Below are 23,036 nucleotides of genomic sequence, written 5' to 3' on the forward strand. Positions count from 1 at the left end.
GAGATCATCGTCGACTTCAGGAGGAGCAGCACCGACCCTGCCCCCCTCTACATCAACGGCGAGCGTGTAGAGAGGGTCCACACCTTCAGGTACCTTGGAGTCCACATCTCTAATGACTTCTCCTGGACAGTCAACACCACATCAATCATCAAGAAGGCTCAGCAGCGGCTACACTTCCTTAGAGTCCTCGGGAAGTACAACCTGAAGCCTGACCTGCTGCTGACCTTCTATCGCTCGTCCATCGAGAGCCTGCTGACCTACTGTATTACGGTATGGTACGGCAGCTGCACTGCAGCAGACAGGGAGAGGCTGCAAAGAGTGGTCAAGACGGCTCAGAAGATCATCGGCCGCTCTCTCCCCTCTCTGACGGACATCTACACCTCCCGCTGCCTCAACAGAGCCAGTGCCATCATCAAAGACAGCACCCACCCTGGCTCTGACCTGTTCCACCTGCTGCCCTCTGGGAAGCGCTACAGGTGCATTAAAACCAAAACAAACAGGCTAAAGAACAGCTTCTTCCCCAGGGCCATAACCATCCTGAACGGACTGCCCCATTGTCCCTCATAACTGCCTTCTCTTCGGTGCAATAACCCATTCCACCAACAACCCTGTTTTTGTTTTGTTTTTTCATGTATATATTCATTTCACACCATATTCATTGCACTTCTACATTTTTTAAATTTTTATATATTTGCACATTGTTTTTCTAGCATGCACACATTGCACTGTATGGAATGGCCTCAATCTCGTTACCTTGCGTAATGACAATAAAGCTGATTCTGATTCTGATTCTGATATATATATATATATATATATATATATATATATATATATACATATATATATATATATATATATATATATATGTATATATATATATATATATATATATATATGTATATATATATATATATATATATATATTGCATTCTACTTTAGTTGCTTATTGAGTTTACAACTCTCTGGCACTGTTTTGTTTTGTACTGTTTCTGTACTTGTTTTGATTATCATTATTTATTTGCGTGTTGACTATTAAAAATAAAGGTTTAAAAAAAAAAAGAAGCTTCAATTGGCTGCTCTGTTTAACCAATCATGTGACAGTTTAATCGGAGGTCAAGAAGACGCGGGAAGGGGGCGTGGCGAGCAGGGTTGCCAAATTCTGACCAATAGACCCCTTTTACAGCACACGTACGCGCGCCAATTCAGGTGCCGAAAGTGAAGCAACGCTGCTTTTTACACTCAGACAAGGAAGTGTAGGCTTAACACAAAGTTCAGAAACATATCATGGAAATGACGGGTTGTTGGTTTATTTTCTGTTGAGGTGGAAAAACATGGCAACGAAGGTAAGGAGAAGCTCAGCGATGACGTCACAGTACTGTCAAAATTGACAGCGACGGAAGTGACGAAATTTCAGCGCAAGCGCAGTCTGATAGTATTTACAGGTGGATCGCGAAGCAAGTCACTAAGTCAGACCGACAAGACAAGCTGACGGTTAAGTGTGCAGCCATAAAAAGAGAAATTATGGCCGTCTGTAAGTATTTTCTACAAGGACGTTGTCAATTTGGTCTTAAATGCTGGAACGAGCACCCGATTGGAGGAGGAGGAAGAGGCCATAACCGCTCCACCTCTCAACAGCACTCCAGAGGAGATACAGGTAAGACATATTATATTTATATCTACTTAGTTGTATTTTGAAACAAATAGTTGGGGCGCTTTTAGGGTCAGTGTATAGTTTGGTAATGGATATTCTCGTTTAATGAATGGGAATTGGAAAAACAAAAAAAACGATTGGTTTATTTCAATGTAATTTCAAATGTTCAATTGAGCAACGTAGCTTTCTTTTTTTCGTGTCGAAAAGCAATAACTCGATCCAAAGACGGTTCGATTATCACTTTATAGTTCATATGACAAAAATAAAAATTATCAGTTAATTAACGGACGTTTTTTTCAAATTCGTGAACCGGAAGTTGCTGTTTAAATACACGACAGCTGATTGGTCTAAAGGGGGGGGGGGGAACTGTTTATCCGTTTGCGCATGCGCTAAAAGTCAGCAACTTCCGTTTCACACGTTTAACTTTTTACAACGTTTCGCAAATGTATCAACTAAATTCAAATAATCGACAACTACTCTTTTAAAATAACGATAAGTTATCCATCTAAATCGTACATTACTAATTGCTTAAATATTAGGTAGAAAACCATTTCGACAGAAAAGGGTTTAAGTATAATTTTAGGACAGGATAGAATGAATATGTTTCTCAACTGCATGTTAAGACCAAAGAACATTTTAAAAACTGGGTTTGCAATATTTTCCCCAAATTAAGTTTAAAGAGGAATATTTGATGTGAAGTAATTAGAGCCTTATTAATCATTCATAACAACATTGCTTTTGGTTCATTGTAGTTTTTGAATAATGACAGTTTATTTAAACAGTCTGACTAAAGGTATCCTAAAAAACCCCACTCATGAGTTGTTTGTGTTAAGTCACATATGTATATATATATTTTACTTTCCATGCTCAAAATACTTGTATTCGTTTTTTTTATTTTGTTTTTTGCTCTTGTTGTCAAAGAAGACCTTGTTTGTATTGACAAACACACAACATATGCAATAGACTACCCCCATAAAAGTGGAATATTGCATGTTAAGTAATTGAAGCCTTGATTAGGTGAAAAATTTACAACACTGATTTTGATTCATAAATATTTGATGAGCAATGCCAGTTTTAAAGTATTAAATAGCCTGCATGGCAGCTTTGTGTTACTAGTGTCAATATTGCAACATTTTGTAATTACATTACACCTGTTTGCTCTTTAATTCCAGATTTTATGTTTTGTTTGTTTTTTATTAATATTTTTCAAATCTGTCGCAGGCCGTAAAAATAATAGCTGCGGGCCTCTGGTCTAAAGTATTTGAATATATTCTTTAGTTTCAAAAATACATAACCACAGACAATTAATTTGGTTTTAAAACGACTATCCAGTTGAAAGGATTTAAACTTGTATTTGTCTTTACTGTGGAATTGGTTATCATTGTACTGTAATTCAGTGGTCTCCAACCTTTTGGTAGCTGCAGACCGGTCAACGCTTGAAAATTTGAAAGAAATACAATCATGTGTGCTTACGGACTGTATCCCTGCAGACTGTATTGATATACATTGATATATAGTGTATATATTGTGTTTTTATGTTGATTTATTACAAACAAATTTTTTATTTTTTTTAATTTATTTATTTTTCCTTGTGCGGCCCGGTACCAATCCGGGCCGCGGCCCGGTGGTTGGGGACCACTGCTGTAATTGGAAAATAATAACTTTATCCTATATAAATAAACAAGCAAAACAATTGCATGGACTCATTTATGTAAACATAAATTGTACTTAAATAAATATAGAACATCTTAAAGTGCTTTTTTCCCAGTTGGATAAGGACGTTGTCTTTTTGTTTGTTGCCATCACGTGATCACAGCATTCTCGCTCTTTGTCCGTGTTGATGGGCCCATATTGCCGTTTTTGCACTAATTTAATCCTCAATCTCGACTAATTGTGCAGCCCCAGCTAACATCACACCCATAAATTAGAATTAAATCTAATGTCCTGATTTTCACCCGTCAGTGTGTGCAGGAGTGTGGCAATCACATTGGATTTAGCTTGCAAACACACATCTTAAAAATAGGGCGGTCAAAAAAAGTGCGTCCAGAAGGTCTGCTGTGGAGAGGTCCAGTGTCTTCAGTGATGGTGGGGGCGGGGGTCCAATGCATCTCTGATTTCACAGCGGTCAAATGTATCACTGATTCATGTATTGTTTTATCTGTGCTTCTCTCGGATGATATCATTGACAGCTTAGCCTGTTGGGACGTACACACAGCGTGGAAATCAAATGAAGGCCCACCCGAGCAGGCCAGTCGCCACGCTAGTGTGGGGAACGGTAAGGCTCGCTGTTGGCTCGCTCTGTCCACTGCCATCATGTTTTTCTCATGAGCAAATTGCAAAACACCTTGGCCTCACGGGCGTCTCTGACGGCCTTTTTGCACTTTTCAGACGCCGCAGAAATGAGAACGGCCGGCGGCTTTTCTTCCGGCAGCTTCTTTGCCGGTGGAAGCGTCTTCATGGACTTTTGAGGCATGAAGGCTGGCGGCCATTCGGGGTGGCTGGTGAGGTATACACTTATTCTTCCTAGCAGAGTGTTAGCAGGGCATTTGGTGCGGGCGGCATGCATGATGTCTTATTTTGAAAGGAGCAACAAAGTCCTGCATGACCAATGAAAGCCATGTTTAACACTCTGTCTGGTGCGTTTAATGGGGCGCTACATTCATTTACGTTCCGTAACCCGATGTTTTTCAACCTTTTTTGAGGCAAGGCACATTTTTTTCATTAAAAAACTCGGAGGCACACCACCAGCAGAAAACGTTAAAAAATTAAACTCCACCAGGTCGTCGTGCCTTATTTTGCGTTTGTTGGTGTTTCCCTGTGTGTTGTGATTTAGTTCTTGTCTTGCGCTGTTATTTTGGTGTCCCTTCCTGTTTTGTTGGTGTTTTCCTGTAGCAGTTTCATGTCTTCCTTTGAGTGCTATTCCGCGCACCTGCTTTGTGTTAGCAAGCAAGGCTATTTATGTTGTTTCTATCCTTCTTTGTGTGGACATTGTTGATTATCATGTCATGTATGGATGTACTTTGTGGATGCCGTAAGTTTTTGCTGTCGTCCAGCATTCTGTTTCTGTTTACTTTGTAGCCAGTTCAGTTTTACTTTCGTTTTGCATAGCCATTGCCTTTTCTGCACACTGCCTCCCGCTGTGGTCTGCATATTGGGATCACAACAAACCATCCTCGTCTCACCCGACACATTCCGACTTTTACAAAGCAATTAACTACCTGCTGCCACCTACTGACATGGAGTATTACGTGGTTACCCTGCCGAGTTTTACACAGCACAGACACTAAGCAACGGCACATTATTTGCAGATTATAATTATTGATTTGCAAAAAATATTTTTTGGACCAATTAGGTGAAGTTGCATGATTTCCCACAACACACCAGACAATATCTCACGGCACACTATTGTGCCACGGTACAGTGGTTGAAAAACACTGCTTTAACCTGTATAATAACCAAGCAGTGCAGCCATTGTTATTGTAAGAGCGAACACTGGTATTTTTTTTTTGGTACAGTAACACATCGCATTGTTCACAGAGACACTCACACTGCTACGGCATTAACAAGAGGCAAGCTGGCTTCTGCGTCAGCAGCTGAATCGCTTATGAGTTTGTAATGCACAACACAATGTGATAGGACATATACAGTTTTTTTCTGCTGACTGATGATTTCATATTTGTTATATGAAATCTAAAATTAAAAGTAAACTTTTTTTTTTAATCTAGTTATTTGTTTTTCAATTCCCATTTTTGAAACACAAATTCAATGACCAAAAGACATGCTAATCAAGTAAAGTTAATTGTATTTCTATAGCTGCCATTTCAGAATCAGCATTATTGGCCAATTTGACTTGGTAGACTACTCTGTGTTTAATGGAAACAACAGGTATTAACAGTTAACGGAGTATAAGTCGCACCTGGCGTAAATGCATAATAAAGAAGGAAAAAAACATATATAAATCGCACTGGAGCCCGGCCAAACTATGAAAAAAAAACGCGACTTATAGTCCGAAAAATACGGTACTTGGATAACTAACATGTGAGGGGCTAATAATTAACAAAATAAGTTATCTCAAGGCACTCTATACATACAACAGGTCCAGAACTAGACTCCTCATACATAAAAAGACCCTACTGAAGTAGTTAGGCTGCGTTCACACCGCACATTTTTTTCGTCAAATCCAATCTGTTTAGTGGCCGTTCACATTACAAGAAAATGCGATTTCTAATGTGAATGCAACCTGACCCGCATGCAGACATGACGTTTACAGAAGTAAATTTGGCTTCAGCTCTAGTCGGTCTCAGTACTGGCACATTTGTGACAATTTCAAGGATTTTTTGCGATCAAGTTCAAAGTTTTCTATGCACCGGGGATAGGTTGATTGGCAACACTAAAATTGGCCCCATTGTGTGAATGTTGTCTGTCTATCTGTGTTGGCCCTGCGATGAGGTGGAGACTTGTCTAGGGTGTACCCCGCCTACCGGCCGAATGCGGTTAAGATAGGCTCCAGCGACCCCGAAATGGATAAGCGGTAGAAAATTGGATGGATGGATGAACCGAAATTATTGCGCATATAAGAATAAGAAGGAAGAGAATAAGTATTTTGGCTCTCGCAGTTTTACGAGATAATTTGTTTTATTTTCTGCATTTTAACAATTGCCTTGTAGATGCATCTTACCCACATAAATGTTTGCATTTACCGTATTTTTCGGACTATTAGTCGCTACGGAGTATAAGTCGCACCGGCCGAAAATGCATTATAAGGAAGGAAAAAAACTTATATACGTCGCACTGGAGTATAAGTCGCATTTTTTGGGGAAATTTATTTGATAAAACCCAACACCAAGAATAGACATTTGAAAGGCAATTTTAAAATAAATAAAGAATAGTGAACAACAGGCTGAATAAGTGTACGTTATATGAGGCATAAATAACCAACTGAGAACGTGCCTGGTATGTTGACATAACATATTATGGTAAGAGTCATTCAAATAACTATAACATATAGAACATGCTATACGTTTACTAAACAATCTGTCACTCCTAATCGCTAAATTCCACGAAATCTTATACGTCTAGTCTCTTACGTGAATGAGCTAAATAATATTATTTGATATTTTACGGTAATGTGTTAATAGTTTCACACATAAGTCGCTCTGAGTATAAGTTGCACCCCCGGCCAAACTATGAAAAAAACTGCGACTTATAGTCCGAAAAATACGGTAGTATATTCTGGTACACCCTATTTTCATACCATCCCCAAAACAAGTAATGTTTTAGGGATGTTTTGCTTAAGGAGGGTGTCTGTGGGCGAGCAGTCGGAGACAGGAGTGGTGGAAGTTTCACGACATTTCCTAGAATATTTTTTTCACCTATTTTCTGTTCATTTGTCAACAATTTACTTTGTAACTGTCTATTTAGGAGAATAATTATGACGCTTATTGCTTTTTAGTGACGTCCTGGTCAGATGAACGCGACCGGAGCGTGGGATCGTTCACACTGAGGACACATCGCATTTATATACAATTTTTATCCTCTTATGAAAGAGGCCTGGGTCAAATATGAAAAATTTGGAATTGCACTGTTGACACTGACATTAAAAATTCCGATACAGGTCACATATGAGGAAAAAATATTGGAATTGACCTGCAGTGTGAACAAGACCAAGACACAGGCGAGGGAATACTCCCTCAAACAGAACCCAGGCTGTCTCGACTGTTTTGATAAAAACAACTCCAATGTCACTCCTGTGTGTGTTTCAGGGCATAGAAACAAGGTTTCGGTGAATCCCTCTCACCAAAAAGGAGGATATAGCCAGCAAGTGTCCTCCCGCGTGAGTAGTCAGTGTGGCGGGAGTGGACACAGCTTGAAGAGCTCCGAATTTAGCGTCTCTTCTCAAAACAGTGTTTCGACACTGGGCATCAACCGCGGGGACGATGAGCGTTGTGGAAGAGGAGGAGAAGGAGACAGAGGACCAGCACCAGGTGAAGAAGATGAAGAGCAAAAACTGTGAGTTGTCAGTTTCCTTAAATATGAATCATGCAACAATGACGTAAAAAGCACAAATTGCCCTCTGATGTCATCCCCTAAAAATGTTAACATCCTTGTCCTTCTCAGGGAGATCATTCAGACTCAGAGTGACATGATGGTTTGGGAGAGCTCAGGCCAGTCAAGCTTTTCATGTTCTAGCGGCTCCAAGGCACCGTTATCTGGTCGGTATCAAACACACACAACATTTGTTTTAGTATTACGCCAGCAGACAAACATGATGTCTCTCCCCTCTAACCCCACCACTGTAGGGTTTGCGGACATATCTCCAGAAGAGCAGAGGTTTGAATATTACTCCACCGAGAGTTACGTAAGTGTAGCGTTGAATGTTGAAATCTTGAATTGGTGTGAAAAGTGTTTAATGATTGGTCCTGGTCTACTTCTTTAGCTCGATCGCATCTGCTGGCTGCTCATTCAGTGGGGAAACCGAATGAATCAATCTACTCGTGCAGCTTTGGTGAGGCACACACAGTCACTCATAATGAGTATTTATACTAGGGCTGTTTTCTTCTCTATTTTCACAGTCAAATCTGATTTGTTAGAGTTTGCCCATTGTCCATTGATCAGGCAGGTTTTTTTGTTGTTGTTTTTTTAAGAGAAACAAATCTATGATATATACGGTAATAGTGTATACTGACTAGCCACTAGGTGTGACTAATGTCACATGGATGTTCTCTATATTCCAAAGTTAATAAAAGGTACTTGTGAAAGGAATACCGTATTACATTAAAATGAACAATACAAAGATCTAATTCGCTATTTTTTCCACCTCACAAAAAGTGCGGTGTGTGAAGTCCTCTGCTTTGACGCAGCACCGAGTGGACATCAAACTTGACCAAATAGAGAATGTAAAAGTATTAACAAAGTTTCCATACATGAACCTGCTGAAGGATCATTACCTTTTTTAAGAGCAGAGTTAAGTCTGTGGGGCTAAGCGGTAGATTTAATATAATAAGAGGTGGCCGAAACATGGCCATCTGATTTTAGAGACGTGACGTCACACCAGGAAGAAAGTGACAACCGAGATTAAGATTTATCTTTTACTTTTTAAAAAGTATTTGTCTGCACAGAAGAATATTGTTGTAATATTTAAAGAAGACATGATGAAAACAATCAATGTATCCTCCAACAAACCTGCTGCATGCGAGGCACCCGCAGGAATTGACTTAGTTTAATATCAGACGATTCCACTGCAGGGTTAATTGTCAAATCAGGTTACTCCCACTGGAATATTCAACTACCGTATTTTCCGCACTATAAGGCGCACCGGATTATTAGCCGCACCTTCAATGAATGGCATATTTCATAACTTTGTCCACCAATAAGCCGCCCCGGACTATAAGCCGCGCCTACGCTGCGCTAAAGGGAATGTCAAAAAAACAGTCAGATAGGTCAGTCAAACTTTAATAATATATTAAAAACCAGCGTTCTAACAACTCTGTTCACTCCCAAAATGTACGCAAATGTGCAATCACAAACATAGTAAAATTCAAAATAGTGCAGAGCAATAGCAACATAATGTTGCTCGAACGTTAATGTCACAACACACAAAATAAACATAGCGCTCACTTTCTGAAGTTATTCTTCATTCGTAAATCCTTCGTCTTCGGTGTCCGAAGTGAAAAGTTGGGCAAATGTGAGATCCAAAATGGCCGGTTCCGTCTCGTCGAAGTCATCGGAGTCAGTGTCACTGTTATCCAGCAGTTCTGTGAATCCTGCCTTCCGGAAAGCTCGGACCACAGTTGTGACCGAAATATCTGCCCAGGCATTTACGATCCACTGGCAGATGTTGGCGTCGTCTGGCGCTGCCTCCCTGTCTTAGTGAAGGTGTGTTCGCCTTCTGTCATCCATTGTTCCCACGCAGTTAGCAGTCTAGCTTCGAATGCCCTGTTGACACCAATATCTAGCGGCTGGAGGTCTTTTGTCAATCCACCCGGAATGACGGCGAGTATTGAATTAAGCGCGTAAGCGTGTCTCTAAATGTGATGTTATGAGCTAGCAAATATAACAACTACACTACCCAGCATGCAACGATAGTTACGAGCATGCGCGGTAGCCCTGAGAAGCGTTGTATGCTGGCAGTTAGAATGTGGTTATGAGCACGCTGTGAGTAAACGTTGAGAACTCAGTTAACACGCCTCGTCTGCATTATTTATAATTAGACAGACAACACACTTAATAGGAGCCATTTTGGGGTCTTTACATAAACACACAAATGGAAATGAAACGTCACATATCCCAGCATGCACCGCGCGCTTCTTCGTCATCCACTGTTCCCACGCAGTTAGCAGTCTAGCTTCGAATGCCCTGTTGACACCAATATCTAGCGGCTGGAGGTCTTTTGTCAATCCACCCGGAATGACGGCGAGTATTGAATTAAGCGCGTAAGCGTGTCTCTTAATGTGATGTTATGAGCTAGCAAATATAACAACTACACTACCCAGCATGCAACGATAGTTACGAGCATGCGCGGTAGCCCTGAGAAGCGTTGTTGTATGCTGGGAGTTAGAATGTGGTTATGAGCACGCTGTGAGTAAACGTTGAGAACTCAGTTAACACGCCTCGTCTGCATTATTTATAATTAGACAGACAACACACTTAATAGGAGCCATTTTGGGGTCTTTACATAAACACACAAATGGAAATGTAACGTCACATATCCCAGCATGCACCGCGCGCTTCTTCTTCTTCTTCCGGGGGCGGGTGGTTGCTTACAGTACAAGAAGAAGCGCTTCCTGTTCTATGGGGGCGGGTGCTTACCTTGGCGGTTGCTTGCGTAGAAGAAGAAGCGCTTCCTGCTCTACCGGGAAAAAAGATGGCGGCTGTTTACCGAAGTTGCGAGAACGAAACTTTATGAAAATGAATCTTAATATTTATCCATATATAAAGCGCACCGGGTTAAAAGCCGCACTGTCAGCTTTTGAGTAAATTTGTGGTTTTTAGGTGCGGCTAATGGTGCGGAAAATACGGTATTTGAAGACAGCCCTGATTAATACATGTATTTATTTTTGATGCAGTACCTAATTGTTTGATCATTTCACAGCTGGCAGAACTAAGATATCCAGCGCCTCGGACCTCGTCAAGTGGCTTTGGCTCAGCACCTACTGGATGTGGGTCCTCTTCCCTTGATGTTGGCAATAAAGGTAAGAGTTAACTTTTTTCTAAGGGTCAGTTTCAGAAAGCTTGTGAATGCATTCTTCAGGGTTTCTGCGGGTCTTTAAAAAGCATTAAAAGTCAACAAATTGATTTTGCAAAAACTAAGACATTAAATGGCATTAAAAATAATGAAATTTGATGTCCAGAGGCATTAAAAATATTCATATAATTGTAGACCTTGGCCGAAAAAGTCAATTGATTGAACGATAAAATGAACTGTATTTTTGCTGGCATCGATAAAATCCTACGTTTGTTTTTTTTCTTCGTCTCTGGCTTTCAAAATGGATACTAGCTGTCTCACTCTGTACATCGCTCTCAGCACCTGAGCATGCCTCTTTGACAGCAGAATGAATTAAGTGAACAGAGTAAGCTTTTTGTCAGTCATCAACAATCTTTGTGTCGGTGTGAGCAGGCTGGCTTACAGACAGAATACACGGACATTGCCTCGCCAGTGAAAAGCACTGCCAAGTAAGAAAATTTAGGAGGAAAAAGATGATTTTAAAGCCAAACATCTAATTAAAAAAAGACAACAAAAACACCTGATCCAGTTTTTTTTCAATTAAGGAAAAACTGCACTTCAAGATGTTCAAAACTGAAGTGCAATTTTTGCTAACATAAATTAACAGTCCATTTTATTGTTATGTTTGTTTACTTATTTAAGATAATTGAGTTATTGGCCTTCCAATTAGACTGGTAGAAAAAGTCCAATCAAAACTGGTTGTTTTTGGTGTAGACAAAGCAGGAACAGCAACGTGTAACAATATATAAACTATTTATTACTTAAACAGCACAGTTTTTGTCTGCCTGTGTAGCTCACACTTACTTCCGAACACCGTCTACAGTGCTAAGCCTTCTGATAATGTAATATATAAACATTTAGCAACACACCATGAGTTTACATGTATTAGTATATTTATTTAACCTTTATTCATCCAGAGTAAGTTAATTAAAATTACCATGGATATAGTCACTACCAACAGTTAACTAAAGCTCTTAAAGGGGAACTGCACCTTTTTTTTTGGCATTATGCCTGTCGTTCACAATCATGAGAGACGAGAGCACACGTCTTTTCTTTTTTGTCTTTTTTTTTTAGGATATTAAAGATAAAAAAACAGCTAATGGGAATCATCGTTGTAGCTTTCAAAGCCCTCTAAAACAACTTCAAAGCCCTCCGTTTTATATACAAACTGCAAGTATATATATAAATGATGTAGTAACAGACACGTTCATAACAGTATGTAATATGTACAATATTTTGGTAATTTCAATCATTGCCGGACTAATTTGTTTCGCGCATTGATTTCCGTTTTCATAGCAGCGCATTTCCGACCTCCGGCAACAAATGAGTGCTCCTACTTCCAAAAACAAACACAAGTGTGCTGTAGTAATGGCAGACTTGGTAATAAACAGCAAAGATGACTATTTTTGGACAAATGAGAATTCACGACCTTATATTTTTGAAGCTGAATATACAGAGGATGAACTACTGCTTCTAGAATCAAGCACAAAGGAAGGGTGAGACGTTAGAGTAGATGAAAGCAGAGAGAGTGATGTCGGCGTGACTTGAAGCTGTAAATGTGGAACTTGGTCCAAGCTATTTTGACAATAGTGCTTACCCAAAAAATAGTGTCTCAATGTTCGCTCTTACAATAATAATGTCACTACAGCTTGGTTATTATACAGGCTACAGAACGTACATGAAGTATTGTTGACGGTTTTTGAATGCATTTTTTTAAAGTGATTTAGAGGTCAATATGATTGCTCCCATTAGCTGCATTGCTAGCCAACAAGAACGAGACGATTTTGACATGTTAGAATGCAAAAAAAAAAAACTTTTGTCTTCGTGTCTCTCATGATTGTGAACGATAGGCAAAATTCCCCCAAAAAGGTGCAGTTGCCCTTTAATGTGCAGAACATATATATACATTAACAAAAAAAAGCCTGCAGAATCCTGAAAGGACGGAATAAAAATATATGACACTCATTTTAAAACTGTAAGCCAATGATGCGAGCTAAAAAATGGCCCTGGTGCAGCTCTTAGTCAGATGTTTGGTGAGCTCATCGTCTGTGCATGTTATATTTTTCTGATTTTGGAGGGTTTTTAGCGGTAGATGTGTAACGTACAAACATGTCATTCCTCATCTTGTTGTTCTTTAGGGTTTGATGCCGAACCACCAGCCCAAGCAACTAATATCAGTTTAGCTTCTCCAGCGAGTGGATTAGTCTCTCCAGTGGCCCCAACATCTCCTCCAGGTTTCAGCGGTGCCATCCCAGCTGTGACACAACCGCCCTCCGGGTTTGACGCCAGGCCGTCTACAAGTTCCGATGCCTCTCCGGGTTCCCCCCTCCCCCGCTCGTTCGGCGAAAAACTTGCGGCTCCATCTTCAGGGACAGGTTCCTCCTCCGCAGACGAGACCAACAAAGCGATGGAGAAGTCCGGCGCACCTGCAGGAAATTTGCCAGGACAGGTGCGTGCGGTGGAAACCTCAGGCGGTCTTTACTCCCTTGAGAGCGAGCTAACCCAGGAGGAGCTGGATCAGTTCAAAGCACAAAGGTTCACTTTGGGTCTGATTCCTCTGAAGCCACCTTCTGCTGCAATGCTTGCGATTTAATGCTTAAATTTATTTATGTATTTATTTATTTATTTTTCATGAACAGTTTTTATTGATTTAAATGTATGCACATATACAAATATTTATAACAAACCCCACACTCCCCACACTCCAAACAGTTCTTGGAAAAATTAAATTCACATAAAATAAAATAAAAAGTGAATAAAAGAAAACTACATGAGTGTTCTTTTTCCCATGCAACCCTAGCTTCGAGTACTGTTTTTTTACTGAGTGACATGAGACCACTACATACCACTACATTCAGAGCTTTCTGAATTTAATTTAATTTCAACAAATCCTCCCAGGGCAAAGTGGGGAACAGTGAAGGAAACGGGGGATACTGAGTACTGTGACGTCCAAAATAGGTTGCTCTATGTTGCACTTTAAAGTTACAGTTTTAATATCTACAAACAAAATGCACAACAAAGGGTGTACCTTAAACGCAAGTCATTGAAAAATATACAGTATTTAGTCTCACAAATACCAGAATTAGCTTTGAATGCCAAGTGGTTGTGACCATGTATCACTTCCTGGCCTGTTGATGTAAAGTAACTACAGTACATTTGAAACAGAATGTAAAGTTACCTTTATAAAGTTTGGGATTGTACATCAACATGGATAAAAAGTATCTGCAGTTGTCGGCCATCAAAGAAGTGATGAGAGCAGAGTGTCTGTGGAATTTTGCAGGGCAGATGTGCACTTTATGACTTTAAAGGGGAACATTATCACAATTTCAGAAGGGTTAAAACCATTAAAAATCAGTTCCCAGTGGCTTATTTTATTTTTCGAAGTTTTTTTCAAAATTTTACCCATCACGCAATGTCCCTAAAAAAAGCTTCAAAGTGCCTGATTTTAACCATCGTTATATACACCCGTTCATTTTCCTGTGACGTCACATAGTGATGCCGATACAAACAAACATGGCGGATAGAACAGCAAGTTTATAGCGACATTAGCTCGGATTCAGACTGATTTCAGCGGCTTAAGCGATTCAACAGATTACGCATGTATTGAAACGGATGGTTGTAGTGTGGAGGCAGGCAGCGTTAACAAAATTGAAGAAGAAACTGAAGCTATTGAGCCATATCGGTTTGAACCGTATGCAAGCGAAACCGACGAAAACGACACGACAGCCAGCGACACGGGAGAAAGCGAGGACGAATTCGGCGATCGCCTTCTAACCAACGATTGGTATGTGTTTGTTTGGCATTAAAGGAAACTAACAACTATGAACTAGGTTTACAGCATATGAAATACATTTGGCAACAACATGCACTTTGAGAGTGCAGACAGCCCAGTTTTCATCAATTAATAAATTCTGTACACATACCCTCATCCGCTCGCAGATTTTGACTTTATCGTTGGAAATGCATCTGCTTTGAGTGTCGCAGGATATCCACACATTCTTGCCATCTCTGTCGTAGCATAGCTTTCGTCGATAAAGTGTGCGGAACAAACTTGCCACTTTCGCATCTTTGGGCCACTGGTGCAACTTGAATCCGTCCCTGTTCGTGTTGTTACACCCTCCGACAACACACCGACGAGGCATGATGTCTCCAAGGTACGGAAAACAGTCGAAAAAACGGAAAATAACAGAGCTGATTTGACTCGGTGTTTGTAATGTGTTTGAAAAAATGGCGGATTGCTCCCCGATGTGACGTCACGTTGTGACGTCATCGCTCCGAGAGCGAATAATAGAAAGGCGTTTTAATTCGCCAAAATTCACCCATTTAGAGTTCGGAAATCGGTTAAAAAATATATGGTCTTTTTTCTGCAACATCAAGGTATATATTGACGCTTACATAGGTCTGGTGATAATGTTCCCCTTTAAATGCAGGTTAAAACATTAAAGTTTACATCGTGGTGCCATAACTGACACACTCAGTGTGAACTTTGACCGTAGAAACCCACAATCGTCATACAGTGTGCTGTAATTACACTTAAATAGGGTTTTTTGCTGTAACATATTAGAATTTGGATTTTTATTGTTTATGATCGTAATTTAATCTTAAACTAAATTGCTGTACTACCATATTGCTCTTAAAAATACTGTGAATATTCACATATATTTAGATATTCACTGCATAAAAATATACTTTTTTAAAAGCATATTATTCATTTTTTGGCCTGAATAAAATATTTTCAAGCATAAAAATGGCTAAACGACAACTAAAAATATCAACACTACAGTACTATTGGCAACTAAAAGGAGCCCATACTCATCAGAATGCGCTGTTAAGTATTGTGGCCACCGATTGGCTCAGCCTTACAGTGTAAATGTGACTAAAACGTGTTCATTTATGTCTTGAAGGGTCTCAAATGTTAAAAAATGTATTTAGAAGATCATAGAACAGCTTTTTTTATGCTCGGGCTATTAACATATTTGATATATAATGAATGATTCCTATTTCCTACTTCACGGAAATTCATTTATTTCTGTAACCTTTTTATTGTGTACGACATTCTGACTATAACATTGCATTTGTGCTCAAATGTTTTTTTTTAAAGGTAATTTATATTGTGCAAGCGAGTAATAACCTATGATTGATGTCAGCGATACACAAGGGACAACTTTATTATTATTTATTAAATAAATCAATTAATATGTATGTGTATATACTGTAAATATGTGTGTGTGTATATATATAGTGCTGTCAAATTATTATTTTTTTTAAATCAGAATAATCACACTTTCAAATGTGTATTTATCATGCAAGCACATATTACTCACTTCCATTATATATATTCACCTAATAAAAAAGAGCCCAATGTATGAGCACAAATGCCATTTTATAGTCAGAATATCATACAGGAAAATGTTTGAAAGTGATTGCACTTCATTTATTGGTTCTAGATTTTTATCTAAACTACTGTCTGGGTTTATTTTGAAAACATTTTTAACAAGTGAGGACACGAGTCATAGTCCCTCACTCATCTTTGCTCCGACGTATGCATTGACCGTATAACAGCCCACTCCACCTTTCAGGTAACCAACAGGAGTATGTGCGCTCAAAATAAATTGTGTGATTAATCTGTGGATTTATACATGAGATATATATATATATATATATATATACACACACACACATATATATATATATATATATATATATCCATCCATCCATCCATCTTCTTCCGCTTATCCGAGGTCGGGTCGCGGGGGCAGCAGCCTAAGCAGGGAAGCCCAGACTTCCCTCTCCCCAGCCACTTCGTCCAGCTCTTCCTGTGGGACCCCGAGGCGTTCCCAGGCCAGCCGGGAGACATAGTCTTCCCAACGTGTCCTGGGTCTTCCCCGCGGCCTCCTACCAGTCGGACGTGCCCTAAACACCTCCCTAGGGAGGCGTTCGGGTGGCATCCTGACCAGATGCCCGAACCACCTCATCTGGCTCCTCTCGATGTGGAGGAGCAGCGGCTTTACTTTGAGCTCCTCCCGGATGGCAGAGCTTCTCACCCTATCTCTAAGGGAGAGCCCCGCCACCCGGCGGAGGAAACTCATTTCGGCCGCTTGTACCCGTGATCTTGTCCTTTCGGTCATAACCCAAAGCTCATGACCATAGGTGAGGATGGGAACGTAGATCGACCGGTAAATTGAGAGCTTTGCCTTCCGGCTCAGCTCCTTCTTCACCACAACGGATCGATACAGCGTCCGCATTACTGAAGACACCGCACCGATCCGCCTGTCGATCTCACGATCGACTCTTCCCTCACTCGTGAACAAGACTCCGAGGTACTTGAACTCCTCCACTTGGGGCAAGATCTCCTCCCCAACCCGGAGATGGCACTCCACCCTTTTCCGGGTGAGAACCATGGACTCGGACTTGGAGGTGCTGATTCTCATCCCAGTCGCTTCACACTCAGCTGCGAACCGATCCAGTGAGAGCTGAAGATCCTGGCCAGATGAAGCCATCAGGACCACATCATCTGCAAAAAGCAGAGACCTAATCCTGCAGCCACCAAACCAGATTCCCTCAACGCCTTGACTGCGCCTTGAAATTCTGTCCATAAAAGTTATGAACAGAATCGGTGACATAGGGCAGCCTTGGTGGAGTCCAACCCTCACTGGAAACGTGTCCGACTTACTACCGGCAATGCGGACCAAGCTCTGGCACTGATCATACAGGGAGCGGACTGCCACAATCAGACAGTCCGATACCCCGTACTCTCTGAGCACTCCCCACAGGACTTCCCGAGGGACACGGTCGAATGCCTTCTCCAAGTCCACAAAACACATGTAGACTGGTTGGGCAAACTCCCATGCACCCTCAAGGACTCTGCCGAGAGTATAGAGCTGGTCCACAGTTCCACGACCAGGACGAAAACCACACTGTTCCTCCTGAATCCGAGGTAGCCTCCTCTCCAGTATACCTGAATAGACCTTACCGGGAAGGCTGAGGAGTGTGATCCCACGATAGTTAGAACACACCCTCCGGTTCCCCTTCTTAAAGAGAGGAACCACCACCCCGGTCTGCCAATCCAGTGGTACCGCCCCCGATGTCAACGCGATGCTGCAGAGTCTTGTCAACCAAGACAGCCCCACAGCATCCAGAGCCTTAAGGAACTCCGGGCGGATCTCATCCACCCCCGGGGCCTTGCCACCGAGGAGCTTTTTAACTACCTCAGCAACCTCAGCCCCAGAAATAGGAGAGCCCACCACAGACTCCCCAGGCACTGCTTCCTCATAGGAAGACGTGTTGGTGGGATTGAGGAGGTCTTCAAAGTATTCCCTCCACCGATCCACAACATCCGCAGTCGAGGTCAGCAGAACACCATCCTCACTATACACGGTGTTGATAGTGCACTGCTTCCCCTTCCTGAGGCGGCGGATGGTGGTCCAGAATTGCTTCGAAGCCGTCCGGAAGTCGTTTTCCATGGCCTCACCGAACTCCTCCCATGTCCAAGTTTTTGCCTCTGCGACCGCTGAAGCCGCACACCGCTTGGCCTGTCGGTACCTGTCCGCTGCCTCAGGAGTCCTGTGAGTCAAAAGAACCCGATAGGACTCCTTCTTCAGCTTGACGGCATCCCTCACCGCCGGTGTCCACCAGCGGGTTCTAGGATTACCGCCACGACAAGCACCAACTACCTTGCGGCCAGTCCAGTTTAGAAAACTGTTTTATTTTAGATATGTAATCCTCCACGTTAATAGTCCAGGCGAGAGGAAAAAATAAACGATCGCTGCTAGCTGTTGCTGCTTGTTGTCACTTATTCTGCAGCCGAGTAGTGGCAAAAATGATCTCTGGGATCACTAGCGCCCTCTACCACCATGAGGCGGGATTACTGTGAGCCTCACACAGTGCGTCTTTGCAGCAGTTTTATGATTGCTCAGCACAAGAAATACGTTACACACATACAGTTGTTGACAAAATACACTGTACATTATATACCTCAGCTAACTAAACTATGGAAATGTATAATATAATTCATATAGCAATATGGTCTCACTGCACAGCAGGCCAGCAGTTAGCCGAGTCATTGCGCAATCCATGGTGAGGCTCAACTCAGTGACGTGCCTCAACTGGCTGGTGACTCACCACAAGTCTCTTTTCAGTATTTGAACGGCAAATGTGAAAATTCAGCGATTTTGAATAAAAAATAATCTAAAACTGGTGAAGTTAAATGGAAAATAACTCGATTGTATAATCACTGGATACATATAACAATTACATTTTTTTTTTCTTTTTAAATTTTTTTTCTTTCCATGATGGCAGGTGAGGCCCCGCCTCACCTGCCTCCCCTGACTGCACGTCACTGGTCAATACATACGTTCATTCATCAAAATAAAACAAGCATTTGTAAAAATGCAGTTTTATTGTCATCTCACTCACACAGACTTCAAATGATAAGACACTATTGGAGTGAGTTACCCACAACAGTGATAAATACAAAACATCCATCCATCCATCCATCTTCTTCCGCTTATCCGAGGTCGGGTCGCAGGGGCAGCAGCTTAAGCAGGGAAGCCCAGACTTCCCTCTCCCCAGCCACTTCGTCCAGCTCCTCCCGGGGGATCCCGAGGCGTTCCCAGGCCAGCCGGGAGAGATAGTCTTCCCAGCGTGTCCTGGGTCTTCCCCGTGGCCTCCTACCGGTCGGACGTGCCCGAAACACCTTCCTAGGGAGGCGTTCGGGTGGCATCCTGACCAGATGCCCGAACCACTTCATCTGGCTCCTCTCGATGTGGAGGAGCAGCGGTTTTACTTTGAGCTCCCCCCGAATGACAGAGCTTCTCACCCTATCTCTAAGGGAGAGCCCCGCCACTCGGCGGAGGAAACTCATTTCAGCCGCTTGTACCCGTGATCTTGTCCTTTCGGTCATGACCCAAAGCTCATGACCATAGGTGAGGATGGGAACGTAGATCGACCGGTAAATCGAGAGCTTTGCCTTCCGGCTCAGCTCCTTCTTCACCACAACGGATCGATACAGCGTCCGCATTACTGAAGACGCCGCACCGATCCGCCTGTCGATCTCACGATCCACTCTTCCCCCACTCGTGAACAAGACTCCGAGGTACTTGAACTCCTCCACTTGGGGCAAGATCTCCTCCCCAACCCGGAGATGGCACTCCACCCTTTTCCGGGAGAGAACCATGGACTCGGACTTGGAGGTGCTGATTCCCATCCCAGTCGCTTCACACTCGGCTGCGAACCGATCCAGTGAGAGCTGAAGATCTTGGCCGGAGGAAGCCATCAGGACCACATCATCTGCAAATAGCAGAGACCTAATCCTGCAGCCACCAAACCAGATCCCCTCAACGCCCTGGCTGCGCCTAGAAATTCTGTCCATAAAGGTTATGAACAGAATCGGTGACAAAGGGCAGCCTTGGCGGAGTCCAACCCTCACTGAAAACGTGTCCGACTTACTGCCGGCAATGCGGACCAAGCTCTGACACTGATTATACAGGGAGCGAACTGCCACAATAAGACAGTCCGTTGCCCCATACTCTCTGAGCACTCCCCACAGGACTTCCCGGGGCACACGGTCGAATGCCTTCTCCAAGTCCACAAAGCACATGTAGACTGGTTGGGCAAACTCCCATGCACCCTCAAGGACTCTGCCGAGAGTATAGAGCTGGTCCACAGTTCCACGACCAGGACGAAAACCACACTGTTCCTCCTGAATCCGAGGTTCGACTATCCGGCGTAGCCTCCTCTCCAGTACACCTGAATAGACCTTACCGGGAAGGCTGAGGAGTGTGATCCCACGATAGTTGGAACACACCCTCCGGTTCCCCTTCTTAAAGAGAGGAACCACCACCCTGGTCTGCCAATCCAGAGGTACCGCCCCCGATGTCCACGCGATGTTGCAGAGTCTTGTCAACCAAGACAGCCCCACAACATCCAGAGCCTTAAGGAACTCCGGGCGGATCTCATCCACCCCCGGGGCCTTGCCACCGAGGAGCTTTTTAATTACCTCGGCAACCTCAGCCCCAGAAATAGGAGAGCCCACCACAGATTCCCCAGGCCCTGCTTCCTCATAGGAAGACGTGCTGGTAGGATTGAGGAGGTCTTCGAAGTATTCCCTCCACCGATCCACAACATCCGCAGTCGAGGTCAGCAGAGCACCATCCCCACCATACACGGTGTTGACACTGCACTGCTTCCCCTTCCTGAGGCGGCGGATGGTGGTCCAGAATTGCTTCGAAGCCGTCCGGAAGTCTTTTTCCATGGCCTCCCCGAACTCCTTCCATGTCCGAGTTTTTGCCTCCGCGACCGCTGAAGCCGCACACCGCTTGGCCTGTCGGTACATGTCTGCTGCCTCAGGAGTCCCATGAGCCAAAAGAACCCGATAGGACTCCTTCTTCAGCCTGACGGCATCCCTCACCGCCGGCGTCCATTAACGGGTTCTAGGATTACCGCCACGACAGGCACCAACTACCTTGCGGCCACAGCTCCAATCGGCCACCTCGACAACAGAGGTACGGAACATCGTCCACTCGGACTCAATGTCCAGCACCTCCCTCGTGACATGTTCAAAGTTCTTCCGGAGGTGGGAATTGAAACTCTCTCTGACAGGAGACTCTGCCAGGCGTTCCCAGCAAACCCTCACAATGCGTTTGGGCCTGCCAGGTCTGTCCGGCATCCTCCCCCACCATCGCAGCCAACTCACCACCAGGTGGTGATCGGTAGAAAGCTCCGCCCCTCTCTTCACCCGAGTGTCCAAAACATGAGACCGCAAATCCGATGACACAACTACAAAGTCGATCATGGAACTGCGGCCTAGGGTGTCCTGGTGCCAAGTGCACATATGGACACCCTTATGTTTGAACATGGTGTTTGTTATCGACAATCTGTGACAAGCACAAAAGTCCAATAACAGAACACCACTCGGGTTCAGATCCGGGCGGCCATTCTTCCCAATCACACCTCTCCAGGTTTCACTGTCGCTGCCAACATGAGCGTTGAAGTCCCCCAGTAGAACGAGGGAATCACCCGGGGGAGCACTCTCCAGTACTCCCTCGAGTGAATCCAAAAAGGGTGGGTACTCTGAGCTGCCGTTTGGCGCGTAAACGCAAACAACAGTCAGGACCCGTCTACCCACCCGAAGGCGGAGGGAAGCTACCCTCTCGTCCACCGGGTTGAACTCCAACGTGCAGGCTTTGAGCCGAGGGGCAACAAGAATTGCCACCCCAGCCCGTCGCCTCTCACTGCCGGCAACGCCAGAGTGGAAGAGAGTCCAGCCCCTCTCAAGAGAAGTGGTTCCAGAGCCCTTGCTGTGCGTCGAAGTGAGTCCGACTATGTCTAGCCGGAACTTCTCCACCTCACGCACTAGCTCAGGCTCCTTCCCCCCCAGCGAAGTGACGTCCCACGTCCCAAGAGCCAGCTTATGTAGCCGAGGATCGGACCGCCAAGTGCCCTGCCCTCGGCTGCCGCCCAGCTCACACTGCACACGACCTCTATGGCCCCTGCTATGGGTGGTGAGCCCATTGGAGGGGGGACCCACGTTGCCTCTTCGGGCTGTGCCCGGCCGGGCCCCATGGGGACAGGCCCGGCCACCAGGCGCTCGCCATCGTGCCCCACCTCCGGGCCTGGCTCCAGAGGGGGGCCCCGGTGACCCGCGTCCGGGCGAGGGAAATCTGGGTCCTTTGTTTGTGTTCTTCATCGAGGTCTTCGAGCTGCTCTTTGCTATGGATTTGCCAATATATTTTGTCAAGTTACGGTAATCATTCATCACATATGCTAAAAGGGTCGGGCAAAATGTCCCAATCATGTGATTTCTTATAGTAAAATAGTTTTTTTTTTTTTTTACAAATGTGTTTTGTATTTATCACTGTTCTGGGTAACTCATTGATTGATTGATTGATTGAGACTTTTATTAGTAGGTTGCACAGTGAAGTACATATTCCGTACAATTGACCATTAAATGGTAACACCCGAATACGTTTTTCAACTTGTTTAAGTCGGGGTCCACTTTAATTGATTCATGATACAGATATATACTATCATATATACTATCATCATAATACAGTCATCACACAAGATAATCGTCAGGGTGTATACATTGAATTATTTACATTATTTACAATTCGGGGGGTGGGGGTTAGGTTTGGTTGTTATCATCAGTCATCAACAATTGAG

At 43.4% G+C, this 23,036-nt stretch overlaps 1 protein-coding gene across 1 annotated transcript; it reads left to right on the top strand.

Moving 5' to 3' along the window:
• The first annotated feature begins 1,433 nt into the window (after positions 1 to 1,433).
• LOC133620931 (nucleoporin NUP42-like) lies at positions 1,434 to 13,570 on the top strand. The gene is made up of 7 exons (XM_061982603.2): positions 1,434 to 1,654; positions 7,414 to 7,660; positions 7,769 to 7,863; positions 7,951 to 8,009; positions 8,088 to 8,156; positions 10,743 to 10,842; positions 13,013 to 13,570. Exons 1-7 carry the CDS (start codon positions 1,522 to 1,524, stop codon positions 13,465 to 13,467), a joined length of 1,158 nt encoding a protein of 385 aa, XP_061838587.1. The 5' UTR covers positions 1,434 to 1,521; the 3' UTR covers positions 13,468 to 13,570.
• Positions 13,571 to 23,036: the final 9,466 nt, after the last annotated feature.

The sequence above is a fragment of the Nerophis lumbriciformis genome, linkage group LG21 (genome assembly GCF_033978685.3).
Source record: "Nerophis lumbriciformis linkage group LG21, RoL_Nlum_v2.1, whole genome shotgun sequence".
NCBI classification, from domain to species: domain Eukaryota; kingdom Metazoa; phylum Chordata; class Actinopteri; order Syngnathiformes; family Syngnathidae; genus Nerophis; species Nerophis lumbriciformis.